The 16,252-nt window shown below is 31.6% G+C and overlaps 4 protein-coding genes across 4 annotated transcripts in view; 3 read left to right on the top strand and 1 right to left on the bottom strand.

Annotated features, from left to right (window-relative positions):
- Positions 1 to 648: 648 nt before the first annotated feature.
- On the top strand, positions 649 to 1,669 carry LOC108577822 (protein sarah). The gene is made up of 4 exons (XM_017941030.1): positions 649 to 906; positions 980 to 1,169; positions 1,237 to 1,389; positions 1,476 to 1,669. The coding sequence occupies exons 1-4, from the start codon at positions 649 to 651 to the stop codon at positions 1,601 to 1,603; spliced, it is 729 nt and encodes a 242-aa protein (XP_017796519.1). The 3' UTR covers positions 1,604 to 1,669.
- Positions 1,670 to 4,070: 2,401 nt separating this feature from the next.
- On the bottom strand, positions 4,071 to 7,850 carry LOC108577807 (cullin-5). Its single transcript, XM_017941013.1, has 11 exons — positions 7,805 to 7,850; positions 7,054 to 7,263; positions 6,793 to 6,972; positions 6,590 to 6,731; positions 6,197 to 6,511; positions 5,649 to 6,121; positions 5,296 to 5,559; positions 5,055 to 5,210; positions 4,502 to 4,782; positions 4,289 to 4,421; positions 4,071 to 4,256 (listed from the first exon to the last, which is right to left on the bottom strand). The coding sequence occupies exons 1-11, from the start codon at positions 7,838 to 7,840 to the stop codon at positions 4,071 to 4,073; spliced, it is 2,376 nt and encodes a 791-aa protein (XP_017796502.1). The 5' UTR covers positions 7,841 to 7,850.
- A 1,699-nt stretch (positions 7,851 to 9,549) lies between these two features.
- On the top strand, positions 9,550 to 11,856 carry LOC108577799 (ero1-like protein). The gene is made up of 8 exons (XM_017941003.1): positions 9,550 to 9,678; positions 10,002 to 10,205; positions 10,286 to 10,443; positions 10,543 to 10,728; positions 10,791 to 10,837; positions 10,927 to 11,275; positions 11,357 to 11,644; positions 11,753 to 11,856. The coding sequence occupies exons 1-8, from the start codon at positions 9,550 to 9,552 to the stop codon at positions 11,802 to 11,804; spliced, it is 1,413 nt and encodes a 470-aa protein (XP_017796492.1). The 3' UTR covers positions 11,805 to 11,856.
- A 2,709-nt stretch (positions 11,857 to 14,565) lies between these two features.
- LOC108577743 (tubulin polyglutamylase ttll6) overlaps positions 14,566 to 16,252 on the top strand; it is a 5,001-nt gene continuing 3,314 nt past the window's right edge. The window contains exons 1-7 of the mRNA XM_017940934.1: positions 14,566 to 14,750; positions 14,923 to 15,033; positions 15,105 to 15,330; positions 15,398 to 15,465; positions 15,544 to 15,661; positions 15,752 to 15,853; positions 15,933 to 16,039. Of these exons, the coding sequence (XP_017796423.1) occupies positions 14,566 to 14,750; positions 14,923 to 15,033; positions 15,105 to 15,330; positions 15,398 to 15,465; positions 15,544 to 15,661; positions 15,752 to 15,853; positions 15,933 to 16,039 (917 nt within the window). The remainder of the gene's footprint in view (positions 14,751 to 14,922; positions 15,034 to 15,104; positions 15,331 to 15,397; positions 15,466 to 15,543; positions 15,662 to 15,751; positions 15,854 to 15,932; positions 16,040 to 16,252) is intronic.

The following is a 16,252-nucleotide window of genomic DNA, read 5'->3' as shown; positions in this document are numbered from 1 at the left end:
AAGAAAACATCAAACGTTCGATTTAGCCGCTTAAGAGAAAGCAGGTAAGATTATCTGTGCTCAGTCAGCTGATTAATTACTTTTTCACTAAAAGCTATGCATGTTATGTTGGTGTAATAGTACGTAACGTTTCTTGTGACCGTTCAGTAAGAGTTCGATTAGTGGTACATAAATTCATAGTTTGTAAATGTGTAATTTTATAATCTAATGTATACATTGTTACAATTTGCAGTTTATGAACTTTTTTTTACTATAAGTATAAAAGAGATTTAACGTACTATTTAAAAACGTACAGTGTTTAACTAAGAATTTTTAGGGAATTGCATGCTTTGTTATGATAGTGTGATTAACATTGTGCATATCTGGTAGATGAAATACAGTATTATTTATTTTAATTTTAACAATACATTAAAATACTAATTAAAAAAATGCAAAAGTAATTATGAAAATGTTTATACAATATATTTATTAAAATATTCATGATAAGATGAGCAAGTTTTATTTAGTTTTGCTATTGTAATTTTTTAAATTACTACTTTTTAGTTTATTTTATTATTATAGATCTGATCTACATCTGTTTATGATATATAAGTGTACACAGTAAAATAAATAAAAATTTCATACTTCTATATACAGTAAGAAATAAATATGGAGAAGAAACATGGTTCAAGTCTAATGGAAGATGAAGAACTGGAAGAATCAGAAAATATAATAATAAATGAAGTCGATGGATTACCAAATTTACATCCTAATTATCAACAATTAGGGCTAGAATTTGATGTAGAAAAAGGACATTCAGATACAAGTACAAGGTCTATGGAAGATTTAGTGCATGATGAAGATTTACCAACATCAGTTATTGTAACTAATGTAGATCCACGAGTTTTTAAAAGTGATGAGTTAAAGGTAATTGAAAGATATAATAAAATTCAATGTAATGACTATAAATCATATTAAATGTTCTGTTTTGTTTTTACAGCATGAAATAGAGGACCTTTTCAAACAGTTTGGGGAAGATGCTACATTTCAATATTTCAGATCATTTAGAAGAATGAGAGTAAATTACAGTTCTCCGAATGCAGCAGCAAATGCTAGGATACAGCTGCATCAAACTCACTTTGGTGAAACCAATATCAACTGTTATTTTGCACAACCTGTTACGCCAATAGGTTTGTAAAAATATATTTTGCTTTAGAAGAATCAACAATAATTTTACTGATTATAAAAATTTTATAGATGTAGAAGACCAACATCTTCAACCACCAGCACTTACTAAACAGTTCCTAATTTCACCACCTGCTTCACCACCTATTGGATGGGAGCCTAGAGAGGAAAGTGAACCTTTAGTCAATCATGACTTATTGGCAGCTATAGCAAATTTATCTGCAGGTTCTGTTGTTTAAGTAGTTTATAGTATGCTTCATTTTTTTGTACACTTATGTATATATATATTAATTGTAAAGGTAATCTTACAGGAGGTAGCCATGAATTACACCCTGGAGGTTCAGGACAACCTGGCATAGTTGTACACGTTTGTGAAACAACAAATCCTATGAAAAATGTTCCACGTATTCAACATACACGTTGTCCAGAACATTCATAAACAGCTCTATTAGAAATATTGTCCATCCTTTGACAATGAATTATTTATCCATCCAAGAAGCAATTAGAGGCATTACAGACAATGATATTCAACACTCACAAAATTTGTATTGCAATATTGCAAAACTGATACTTTACTTAATTTGTGACCACAAGGTCACTGAAAATAATTTGTAATGTTTTTTGCTCAGACAAATATATGTGAGTATTTCAAAAAAGTGATAGATGTTAAACACATAAGTGTATTCTAACATTTTATCACAAAAGTTATATTTTTGTTTTCAGATAAATAATATTTTATGCTGACATTGCAAACAAAAATACGTGATATAATGTCATAATTTAAAAATCATCGAATACTAAATAACGTACAAATAAAACACTAGAAAAATGTACACAATGTTTCAGAATAACTTTACACTGATTCTTATCTTCTTTTAATTTCAAAACACCGTTTAAAATATTAGATGCTTACTTACGATTGTAAAAACTAATAAAACTAATATTAAAGTGTCAAGAGTAAAAAGTATTGAAATTAGCGATATCAAAGTTTAACTCGAAGTATCGATGTTATAAATAATTTTAAAGGTACATAAAATTTACGATCTTAGAAAAAGAAATTAGAATTAAATTCTTGGTATAATAATTATCTCAGAATTTCAAGAAAGATTAACTTGAGAAGTACAGATTTGTTACATAATGAGTGTTTGTGTGATAAGTTTAAGGGCAGTTATAAACATTGATGTATATTTAATGTACATACATGTGATTATGAGAATGTATCACGTAAACACATGAGAAGTGGTATCACTGATATTGTTTCTTGTTATATTTTAATTAAACAATATTCAAACTGAAAGATGAACGGTTCTCGTCATTTTAGAAAAAATTTATATATTATTTACAATGTATTAGTGTTACTGTTTTATTGTAACAGTGATATTTACGTGTATGTGTATGTAAATGTATATAATGTTCCCACTCACACGAGATATATTTCATATTGGTGTAAGATTTAATCTAATATAGAACTGTTGAAAATTTATAAATATGTTATAGCAAATTACTTTTGTGTGAATAAATATGTTATCCAAAACTTGTTTTTTATGACTGAATCTTATACAAACTAAATAAAAGATATCTTTCAAGGTTTGTTGAATTATTTAATTTAAGTTACTTTAAATTATTACTTTACCTTAATTATAAAAGATCGCATTTTCATTACGAAAAGTTGTTTATTTTATCATAGTATTTTCGGGAAGAATAAGATGCATCGAAATATATAAAAAATCCTGTTTTTTAATTTCGGAAATGTCCACTTTTACACTTGTCAATCGCTTATTGAAATAATATAAAAGCTTTATACACATAAATGTTCTTAATATGTGAGTCAAGATTTCATGGTTGACACAGTTGTGTAAAATTTTTTCAGTACAGAGATTATACACCTTTTTGTTATTATGGTAACATGAATCTGAATTGTTTAATGTTACATTTACATGTAATGGTATAGGCCATATTTTATGTTTTCTGTGCGTATAAATTTTTGTGACTGAAAAGTACAAATTTTATTTTGATTAAAAGAATTGCGACAATTAATACAAAACAGAATACTAGAATGTTATACAAAAAATTTCTGTAATTTATGTACTTTTTACAATTTAAACAAGTTAATAAAAAACAACTATACTTGGAAAATATGTACACTTGCAGTAAATAAACATATCCATGCATTATACCATTTACGTTTCAACATATATTAGAGTGTATAATGTACATACTATGTACATACATATACGTACATAAATGTCATCATTCAAAATTAAAAACATCTGTGACAATTTTTATTTAAAATTATGAGGAGTTTTCTTTTGAGATTTATAAATATTTTAAATAATCTATTTTGCTTTTAAAGTAGAGTAAAATTATCAAATTACATTAAGATCACAGACAAAACAGAAAATATGAAAAAAACATCAATCTACTGTTTCTTGACGAAATTCGAATTATACTAAAGGTAAGAGATAATGTTTTTATGGAAGGGAAAATTATTATTGACGTCTGTACATTTCGAATCAAAAATTTCTAAGACTATACATCTTTTTCACAGATGTCTTTAAGTTAATTCTTTTGTTTCTTATAAAAAAATCAATAATAAACTTTGCCATTTGTTACACCGTTTAAATTTCCGAAATAATGTAGTAGTTTTTCAACTTAACAAGTTATATTTTTATGGTCGAAGGCGGTATCGTAATAATTTGTGAACGATATGACTTTGTATGTCAGTACTAACTTTTCACTTGAAAGATCTGTCTCTGTTTGTGAACATGTTACAAACAACATTAATATCTTTCAATTACATTGGAATTTTTGAGCATACATTTTGGTAAAGAAAAACTGAATCTTTATAAAAATATAATATTAATCATAAGGATCTGAATAGTATTATACGTATGAATAATCCCGACCTATGCCATGTATACAAAAGTGTTAATGTCATCGTCGTGTCTACGTATATATTTATGTTCAATCAGCCATTCAATTTGTTCTTTTATCATTTTTTTACTTGGCAAAAACATGTTCTTTAATATATCAACTAATTCAGTTTGCAACTGAGCATTACTAATTTTTTTGCGCATAACTAAAAATAAGAAATTTGAAAAAAAAAGAAAAGAAAAAAAAGAAACAAATTTACCTGAACTCTTAGTATTCTAAGTTGTACAATGGATTGGTTGTCTTCTTCTTTACTTCGTTCAGTTGATAGTTGAAGTCTTCCTATTAAATTAATTTTACCCCGTTTTTGTAATTTGCCGTTTTTTCTAAAAATTAAAATTGAAAGTTAATTATGGATTTTTAATAAATTAAGTTAGTATGCAATTTTTCAGAATATATTACTAACACAATGGCGAATTCTTGGTTCACCCAAAATCTTGTATCATTTGCAAAATCTTTGGGACTGTGCGCATGTGGTTCTACTAGAAGCAGCTGACGTTTGAGTTTTGGAAAGGCACACAAAGACCATAAAGTTCGCCTCAGTTCGGGATCAGGAAGTTCCGTAGCCAATCGTAAATTTTCGTACGATATTTTTTCAAACGGTCGCTGATTCCACGCAAATAAAACTGCCATTTGAAATGTTGTTACGTCCACATCGAAGCGTCCCACTTGGTTGGAAAATGTTATCTGGAACACCATCCAAATTGGTTGCAAGGTGAAGCTGAAAATTAGAACCGAGATATTGAATTTTTTGAAAAGTTCTACGCTACACCCACGTTTGCTGGATCATAAAAATGTATGTTGCTCTGTTTTAGTAAATGTATATTGTTTTCATTTAAAATTACATTAATATTTTCATTTCTGTAGATTGAAAGAATTGCCTTCGATCAGTAATAGTTCTTAACAAATGTAAAAATATCTGTTTCTAATGCTCTCTGACAAGACGTTTTCTTTCTTACCGTGCCATTTGACATGTGATGATACCACTGCAATTTCCTCCCACTATGTTTCTTTTTATAAAATTCTTCTACTTCAGGAATATAATCTTCCAATTGTAGCGGTAAACTTACAGTAACGCGTTCACTACCTCTAGCCCATGCACCCGCATTTAATATCTACAATAAATTACATTAACGCGTACTTCAGTATACATTTGACAGTACGTAAATTAAAATGTTGCTATGACATCTTAATCGGTACCTTAATATTTATGCTATCTGCAATAGCTGCTCTACATTGTTCTTTAAATTGTTGATTGAGATCTTGTGATACTTTTATGTCTTGGAACATTCGAGCTAATTTATTAACATAATCAGCAGGCATTCCAACTTCACGAAGCCATTCAACCATATTCTCCTCTTTTTCAGAATCCGCAGATGTGTCTAATATTAAGCGCCTTGTTAAATGAGCTTTATGATAGCGCATAAATACATCCTTATTTTGAACATATTTTAACACTAACAACTAAAACGAAATTAACATAAGATAGATATGAGATAAAATAATGTTAAGTATTATAAATGTAATAAACATGCATAAATCAAAATACATACTACATCTTTTAATTTGCTTTCAATTTCATCAGAAGTTAGTTTCTTACTGAGTGGTGTTTTCCTAAGTAACATATCACAGTAGTTAGCAAGAAGTTCTGGACACTTTGATTCTGGCTGTCCATTACTGTTGTTATTAGGTTTATTATTTAAAATCGTTGTACCGATACCAGAGCTTTGACGCGCAGGTAATTCTAGTCTGAATACTGTCGCGTCATTTACAACACGTTTATAAGCTTTATCTCGAGCAGTTAAAAAACGGGGATCATCGCCGAATGCTTCTTTAACAAGAACTGTAAACCGACGAAAAAGGTCCAATAGTCTTTCGACATATTTTTCCGAATCTTGAGTAATAACATCTACAGCTGCCATCATGTCAGCCAAACCTGCACTTGCTATATGTTCCTCTAAATTTTTTAACATTGGACCAACACCTTCGGGAACTCTATCCATTAATTTCAGCATTAGCCTAAGTTCTATAATAATGCATTCATTATTATTATTATAGTAACAAGAATGAAATATTTTAATTCGAATAATATTATTCTTACTATCTGTTTGACGATGTTGAATCATTCTTGGGCATTCTGCTAATATAGATGGCTTAAAAGTTGCTACTAATACACGTACACAACAATCAGTCAAAAGCTGCACACTAGCACTGTTGGGTTCTAAATATTTTTGAGCACGAAGTTCTTCCTCCCGCAATTTTGCATCTGCATAACGCATATAATTTTCTACACCATGTAAGCATAATTGTTCAGGTGCTTTAACCCAGTAAAAAGCTTCTGTTGCTTTTATGTATGCTGCTTCAAAGTTTTCTCTATAGATTTGAAGCTTGTCTGTTGTATTTGAACATAAATTTACTGAAATGTTTAATATAATTGTGAATATTTATTAAGTACATATTGATATCTTGTATACATTGGAAGAAAGTTTATTACCATAAGATTCTCTAACACCAATAACAAGTTGTGAATCAAATGCTTCACCATTTCTTTCAGCACGAACAAGTCGCATAGCTGAATCCTGAAGTCTGTGTTTTATCTCCCCAAATATGTGTTGATTCCAACTATCTAACATTAACTACAACAAAAAAGAAATTGTTATTGTATTGCTTATTGAAAAATTAAAACAAAATCCTTACTTTTCTGATAATGTCATCAGGCTGATTTTTTTTGGGAACACAGGATGGTGCTTTTCCACCAAGAGATGTTTCTAATTGTCTAAACGGTGTTGGTAAATAATTACACTGTGCAAAAAACTTTCTCCATTCAGCTATATATGCTTTTAACAGTGCTTGTTCCTCTTGATGTGCTAAAATTCTCTGAGAGCACAAAACAATAATTTTTTCTTTTCATTATCTGTGTTTATATGTATATGTTGAAGTTATATTTTGTATCCATACCTGTTGACCTTGTTTTATAAAATCCATTATGTCATCTTTGAGTGCATTTAATAATTTAAGAGGGCCATTGTCATCCCACACACATACTGAATGGACAGAATAAAACAAATCTTGCCATTCTACTTGAGTGACAGGTTCTTGTTCAAGTAGTTTCAAAATAGTTGATCGCATACATGGCCATTTGTCTTCAAACATACACTGACTTTTGTCCTGAACATGCAATTTAGCAAATAATATAAATAAAATGTTATAAATAAATATTAAAACTTATAATTAATATTAACATAAAATCAACTTTACTACGTTATTTGTTATAAATTTTTTAACATTTAAGCATTATTTATATTTTCATTGTACAACAGAACGTAAAAACTGAAATGCATATAAAAATAAATAATAATTTTCCAATGGTTTTATTTAGGAAGAAACAAAATTATCATATCAACGAAAAATTAGTATTTCGTTGCTGAAATTTATAAGTGCGTTAATTATTGGTGGATTAAAATAGTGATAATATTATGTCGATATTTTCAAACACTTAATATAAAATTGTATATACACTTAACCATGGTAAATTTTCAAACGTTCTTTGACAATTCAAACACTGCATAGGTTATCAAGATTTATGTGTTATGATTGAGAATACAACAATATAACAAAAAATCTTACGGATTTAAAAAAATATTTTAAAACACCTTCTTGAATATGAATTAATTTTAAATACGAGTTTCTTTATTTAACGACAACTAACCTTTAACGTCACCGCCATCACAAATTTTGGACACATCCTATACCATGATGCGTCTACGCCAATGAGTACAAACAGTGCTGTAAATAGATTAATTAAAAGAATCGGTTTGAATATCAATTTGTGCTTTTATAGAATTGTTATACCATTGAAATGTTTTTTATATTTGTTTTTTTTTTGAATAACGTTTATATATTAATATATAATTTGATCATTTTACACAAATTTATTATTTTCATTACGTTCTCTATTCGTTTAAAATGTTACTTTGGAAACTTCATGACAAATTATTTTGTCCTTTTATTATTAGACTTTACGATAGTATACAAAATATTGTCTATTAAATGTTTTCTTAATATTTTTAAGTTGTTAATAGTATGAAAATAGTGTAATAATATAACAAGTATAGATCTGGTTATCTTTTTAAGTTTAAATGTAAATTTCTGACAGCGCCTTACAAGATCGATCTATTACTATCCTTTACGTATTATATGAAATTTAATCTTTCTGAACGTAATAAATTTTCAGATACAAACGTGAATGTATAATATTATTGGACACTGATATAAGAGTTTATAAGAGTTCTAGGCCACATAAACGTTATTCTGCATATATTCTTAGTTAAAATGCTTTTCAAAATTCAGCCTTTTAACATGTAATAAAATTAAACTTTATTGCAAATTCCGTTCATATATAGCTTCACATAAATATATACTCAATTTTTAATATTTCGAACATTTTTATTGTACTGTTAGTATACGATTCTTCGACTGTACTAATATGATATTGTATTTGTAAGTTTTCAATAAATTAAAAAGCACATGACGATATAAAGGAAAAATCTATACTTTTACAGGCAATTGACTGTTTAATTAAATATTAATGCTAATTGCAAATTAAATATTTTACGTATTTTTTTTTGAAATATTTAATGATTAAATAATAAAATAATCGTTACAACATTCTACATCCATCCTTAGTAATTATTAACAAATACAATAAGTACACGTGGAACCAAAATTGGATCTAGTCAAGCGAAAAGGTGGGAGGCAAACAACTATTTATCTATTCGTTGAAACGAAGTTATTTTAATGTGTTTCCGGGTCTTGAAGTAAGTTGAACGTTTTGAAATTATATGTATATACAGAACCTATTATTAAGTGGATGTTAAATAATGTTAATTTACTAGTAACAAATTTAAAATATGCAAACATTTAAATCTTAACATATTACTATAAAATTTGTTTGTTTGTATCAATATGTATTAATTTTACATATTTTGCATATTTTTTACAATTATTTTGTATAGTGGTACACAGTGAATAATTATATGTCTAGTATGATAATTAAGCTAATAATTTAACGACACAAGTCCATATGTTGGTGATAGCGTAATTGTAGTCACATAGTTCAGATTACAGGACATCTGACATGGACGAAGTAAAACATTCCAGTTGCTTGTAATACCGTTTTTTTTCTACTTTAATAACATATGCAGCAAGCCAAAAAGTATTATATTTGCATAAATATAGATGGATTTATGTGTATCTAATTCAGGAATATTAATCAATAGGGAATACAATGAAAACGTCAATAAACTTTACTTTTGCCAGGAAGATTTACGTTTCTGGCGGCACGTAGTCTCATCGATATCATCAAAAGTGGGAAACATCATATCGCAGAGACACGCGATAATAATTTATTATCAGTTTTAAACGTGATTGAAAAGCTTACCAGTGTACTTAATCATGGGAAATAAATCCAGTGAAAATATGTATTTCAGTATTTTAATATTACTTACGGTGGTTTTACCTTCTGTTGTATATTGCAATTATTTTGGAACGAATAACAAAAAGAACGATCAATGTTTCTGCAAGGTATTGTTGTAATTGTTCTTTTTTTCTTTTTTTTCGTTATTCACATTTTTTTATTGAAAACAAACATAACCTACATAAATTGTATGTCAAATCTGTTAGTACATTGACTTAAAAATATTCATGTACTTATATATAATTGTAACTTGGAAACTTGTTTTGCACTTATAAAAAAATTCTTCAGTGACATTGATTGCTATTAATTTCATGCTTTATGAAGCTAATTAATTTATTGCACGATACACTTGAAATAAATTTGCTTAAATATGTATATTCTTATAACTGTGAACAATTGGATAATTAAATTTTACTAAGAAAAATTTTAGTTGAAAGGGTCAATCGATGACTGCAGTTGCAGTGTGGACACAGTGGATTACTTCAATAATATGAAAGTTTATCCAAGACTCCAGAGCCTTCTAGTCAGAGATTATTTTCGTTTCTACAAAGTAAATTTAAAACAAAAATGTCCTTTTTGGACTGATGATAGTAAATGTGCTATGAGATATTGTCTTGTACAACCTTGTCAAGATGTAAGTACTTAATGCACTAAATTGATTAATACAAAAATGATGTAATAGATATGATTAATTGTAATATTTCCTACTTGTAGGAAGACATTCCAGATGGTTTAAAAGGAGATATGCTGAGGAATATTCATTTTAACGAAAGTCCTGTGGATAAATATAAAGTCAGAGGAGAGTTTGATGAATGCTTACATAGTGCTAAAGACCATAATAGAGAACTCGGTTACTTAAATACGACAATTAGGTAAAGAAAAAAATACACAACAAGTGAACATGTAAAAAAAACAGTTTGCAACATTTAGTGGGGCTAAACTTGGAATTCATTTTGACATTTTGTATTTAGTTTAGAAAACTATAAAGATTTTGAATTGTGGCGGCAATACGACGATGCTCAAGATAATTTTTGTGTAAAAGAATCTAGTCCTGGTGAATATGTAGATCTTTTGCTAAATCCTGAGAGATATACAGGCTATAAAGGACGTAGTGCACACAGGATATGGCGCAGTATTTATATGGAAAATTGTTTCAGGTGTGTATCAAAGTGTGTATGCAAGGTGTAGCTCTGTTTTATACAAGTATGTTTAATTACAGACCTGAAAATTCACCGCATAATTTTATTCAGTCTTCAAAAATAAACGGTGAGTTATTTTAACGCAATAGCGCAAATGTTTGTGGTACATTTTAATTTATAAATTGGCTTTATTATAACATACTATTGCGATTGTAGGAATGTGTTTGGAGAAGAGAGTTTTCTACCGTGTTATATCAGGCCTTCATGCTAGCATTAATATTCACTTGTGTTCAAAATATTTATTATCATCGAAAGATACTTTAGCAATAGTACCCAGTGGTCAGTGGGGTCCTAATTTAGAAGAATTTCAAAAAAGATTTTCACCAGAGGAAACTGGAGGTGAAGCTCCAAATTGGTTGAAAAATTTATATTTTACTTATTTGCTTGAATTAAGAGCTTTGGCTAAAGCTGCACCATATCTAGAAAGAGAAGAATATTATACCGGTAATAAAGTACAAGATAAGGATACCCGTGTGGCAATAAACGATGTTCTAACTGTTGTTAAGTAAGTTGAATTTTATAGCTAACAAATTCAGTGTTTATGGGTTTGACGATGGTTCGATTATGTAACACGAATTTATTTCAGATCATTTCCTGAACACTTTAACGAAAGCGTCATGTTTACCGGTGGAACTGAGGCTCAATTGCTAAAGGAACAATTTAGACAACACTTTAGAAATATATCTCGTATTATGGATTGTGTGGGGTGCGATAAATGTAAACTTTGGGGAAAACTACAAATACACGGTTTGGGTACAGCGTTAAAAATTTTATTTTCGGGAAAATTCGACAAGTGGGAACCAACACTGAATAATTTTAGTCGGAAGTTCTTAGAAAGGAGCGAAATTGTTGCTCTTGTAAATAGTTTTGGAAGGTAAGTGCTATTCTTTTACATTTAAATGTAATTTTAATAGGATTTACAAAACAGGATAGAACGAATAATTGATATATAATGCAATTAATAATTTAAAAAATTTTGCAGATTGTCAGAAAGTATCTTCGAGTTGGATAAATTTAGACAAATGACGAGATAGCAGAATGTTACCTCGTAATTAGACGATTAAGTTAATAAAGTAAAAAAGAACATCACACAAATTATATAACCATTCATTATATAGTAAGTTTATAAATAAAATCGCAATAAAAAATTGTTACATTTTATGCTTAATATTTATTAACTTTTTTATTTACGGCAAGAAACAATATGGTATTATTATTGTCACATACACATACATACAGATAAATTGAACGATATATGTATTATCTTTGGAATTATAAGAAAGAAATTTCAAATTTCATAGGTTTGACTCTATATTGAAATTTTATTGCGATTTTAATGATAACTTGGACTCTATCTGTGATAAATATTTTGTCTATGGGAAAGATTCTAGTACCAGTCTCGAAAGTAGCATATGTGCAATTTTAGTTTTCAAAAAGAAACTCTAATTTTTATTTCTTGAATTCATAGTATTTTGAAACTTTTCTTAGTGCTACTTCTACCAATATACAATATATATATATATATACATCAAAGTTGGAATATTGTAGCTTGTCAGTTTAAGTTTATTTTTATTTTAATTGAAAAATTGTTATTAGTGTAATTGCTAGTATACTGTTCTGTTCATGACAAATAAGGTTAATTAGCAAAGTGTTAAGGAAAACGGATTGCAACGCGTTACGTTCAACGAGATATACATTATAAAAATCGTCCAACACGAACCAATTTTGTATAGGGATGTATGTATAGATGTTTTGGAAAATCTTATATTCCATGTTTTTGTATGTTGTTGCTATAATGAAAGTAAAGTTTCACATTATTTTCCGATAAATTTACATATAAACAGAATATACCAGTGTATTTGTACTTCTATATACCAATTCGTAATAATTTATAAAGTATTAATATCATTGTATATACATGTAACTCTAATTTATTGTCGCTGAATTATACAATTTGTAGATTGTAAAATAAACCACGTCGTTTATTTTACTTGTCAAATGAAATAGAAAAAGAAACGAGTAGATGTATATTTCTCAACATACTAATCGTTTTCAGAATGCTGACATTATATTACTGTATAGCGTTTATACGCGATCTCTTTAGGTGAATCAATTTGCTTCAGACATACTTGAACCACGTTAAATTGTAAGCTACAAAAGCGTATATTAAATGAAAATACTCTTGATAATTTCACTTGGAATGAAATGATTTATCTGAACAGATCGAACATCGTAACTAGCAAACTGTTAAAAGTGTTTTGCTTATTTATAAAGTAGGAAAAGTACAGTAGTATTTTCCATTTCACTGAAAAGTTTAATATGTGTGTAACTATATAAATAGATGGTAAGGTATTTTCAACGTAAAACGAATTAGAGTTCTTTTACAAAGCGTTCAATTCAACGGTACCGCGTGTCTGTATGTTTGGCCTAACGAATGCAGCTTTTCTTCCAACCTTGTACACTCACTTGTAAACTGCTTTTCAATAAATAATTTTTTAACATTCAACAAGTATTTGTTAATCATGTCGGAATATTTTCAATTAGAATCGTTCACCGTTTCTTAATCATGAATTACGTGCGAACCTCGAGCGAACGTTGATACGCAAAGTGCGATGTGATATGAACGCACCGCGTCGATAATCTTCTCGGATAACAGACACTTCGGTGTCTGTTATCTGAACCCGTCGAACGGATCGCAAGCCTAGTCGAGAAAGATCCTCGGCCACCCTGGCGACAATCTCGGTGGTTCATTACATTCGATCGAGTTTCCTTTTGAAATTCGTTGGCGTTTCGTTTACAATATGCAACGCGCGTAGAATCGTATATCCGTTAATCGCGGCGACGATCAATTTGTTTATTCAACTTGTCCAATTGGACGAACAAAACGATCAAATTTCGAATCGTTCGAATCGTTAGAAAGAAAGAAAGAAAGAAAGATGGAAAATCTATCGTTTTACGTATCCAACAGACTTTCTAGCTATCGCAACTAATTGGCCAAGAATTGCGTGACTGTTTCTCAATTAAACGAGGAGTGGTGGGCAAGCGACGAGGAACGTTCAGCTCTCCCGTTCCCTCTATCCTGTCATCTACACCCTTTATCGCATTTCCGGGTTGTATTATGTCTAGGGCATTCGTATACGATGTAAACAAATACTCGGTATCGTGAACTGTCATCAGGCACTTCGGTCAGCCGTCTTGTGGGAGTTACAACAGTGGCTTGCAGGGCTCGGTGGACGGATCGCGGCGTTAAAACTACCATTTGAAAAATTTCCTTTCGCGTCGGCTGGTGGTAGTAACCGTCGATCCTTCTAGTCGCTTGGCGCCTCTTCGTGTGATTCAGCTTCCGGGGGTGTCTTCTGTCTGTCAGAAAATAAAATCGCGCGTCGCGCTATCGGTAAGCGGAGCATAAGACCTTTGGGATTTTAAGTATTATGCTCCGATTATCAGTGGTACGTCGCGAGACAAGCATCACCATCGACTTTGATACGGGAATTTCTCGCACGACGACATTTCTGTCGTTCCACTGACTTGGCCGATTCCCATATTCTAGCATAATATTGCCGGGTCTCTATCGAAGGCATTATGCTAGTTATATGTGGTATCGTAAGTTCACCGTAATCATCATTTCTCATTTCTTCCGAACGAAACCGATTTGCAATACTCGATTATCGGGGTTATCATTTCGTTATCTTTTTCTCGCGCTCTTCACGAACGCTGCAACAAGGGAACGTTTGCGCAGCAGTTGTATCTTAGGATTCATCCGTTTCGGTCAACTCGACCTTTTTCCTGTGGAAAATGCGCGCGGCAGTGGTGGGCGCCGGTGTGATCGGCATGACAAGCGCGCTCGCGGTGAAAAATGCTTTTCCGCAGTACCAAGTGCATGTGTTTGCCAGCGAATTTTCACCGGAAACCACCGGCGATGGATCCGCCGGCCTTTACAGCCCTTATCTCACGGGGAACACTCCTCGCGGCAAAATTCTGTGAGTATCCGATCGTCACTTTTCGCGTTTACACGTTCATCCCCGTTTCTAATTGCGAACGCTTTGGCAGACAATGGGGTAGGATCACGCATCAATGGCTGGAGAAACTTTGGAAAGCAGGTCTCGCCTGTGAAATCGGACTCTCCTTGGTGCCGATATATCGCGTTACCAGCGATCCTCGAGGGTTTTCCGATTCGAGCTGGTCAAAAGTGGTGTACGGTGCGCACAAGTTCACTGAGAAACAGTTGGAAAAGTTGAACGAAGAAAACAGGGCGAATTATAAGTATGTACATAATAACAGTACCGATACAATTAACTGGTAATCTACAATTTGTCGTTTCTTTTCTTTTCTAGACACGGATGGATGTTTCTAACTTATACAGCCGAACCAATTCGTCTGTTGCCTTGGCTGACCAAACAGTTCCTCGAAGCAGGTGGAGAAGTTCGAAAGAGAAAGATTCATCAACTAGCCGAACTGATCGACGACGGATACGATTTGATAGTAAATTGCAGCGGCCTTGGCGCACGTGAACTCGTCAACGATGACACGGTTGCACCTATTCGAGGTCAAGTTACCAGGGTTGGTAATCTCGCGAGAGAAGCAAGTACTGCAACGCAATCATCTTTCACGTGTTCTTTCGTTCAAGGTGATCGCACCCTGGGTGATGCACGGCCTCCTGGAGGACGACGACCATGGACATTACATAATACCCAAGTAATTAGCGGCGGATTAGTTTTTTGAAACGTTCATTGCACGATGATTGTCTATTTATCTGATCGATTATGTTGAAAGCTTCGATAACGTGGTATTGGGAGGTACGCATCAGGAGAACGATTTCGATCGCTCCCCGCGAAAAGAGGACGCTCAGTTCATTAGTTCTGGCTGCTGTCGAATATTGCCCTCTCTCAAGGTACTCTGTATTTCTTTCATTTTTATTGCATTTGAAGTATAGCGTTCAACGCAGTTCGATGATTAATTGCTGGAAATTATTGTTGGAAAGAACGCGAAAGTGTGGAACGAGTGGGTCGGTCTCAGACCTGGAAGAGCAGAAATTCGTCTGGAACCCCAAGTTTTCAAGTATCTCGAAGGCAGAGAAGTTACGGTATCGAAAGTATACTGTATATCGTATATGTACCGAATCTGTATCCAAGTTTTTACCGAATACGTACGAGTTTTTCTAGGTGGTACACAATTACGGACACGGAGGGAGCGGCGTGACAATGTGCTGGGGCTGCGCTTCGGACGTTGTGAAGATTATACGGGACAGGAATAAGTTGAAGTCGCATTTGTAGAGCTCAAGGACCAAAGGCGATAATAAAGGATAGCTTTACAAAGGAATGTGATATCGCGTTTCTCTGTTTCGTAGAACCTTTCGTGATTCCTTGCGCTGTAATTAAAGTAACGAAGCAATTCTCGAGCCGCGTTTTAAGTAGGATTGTACCGCAGTAGTATCGATAAAGCCGCACTGTCGCAGCCTTTTCGTTCTGTTCACACAGGTTCA

This window comes from Habropoda laboriosa, unplaced genomic scaffold, assembly GCF_001263275.1.
Source record: "Habropoda laboriosa isolate 0110345459 unplaced genomic scaffold, ASM126327v1 scaffold816, whole genome shotgun sequence".
NCBI classification, from domain to species: domain Eukaryota; kingdom Metazoa; phylum Arthropoda; class Insecta; order Hymenoptera; family Apidae; genus Habropoda; species Habropoda laboriosa.
This window is presented reverse-complemented; position numbering and strand designations above follow the sequence as displayed.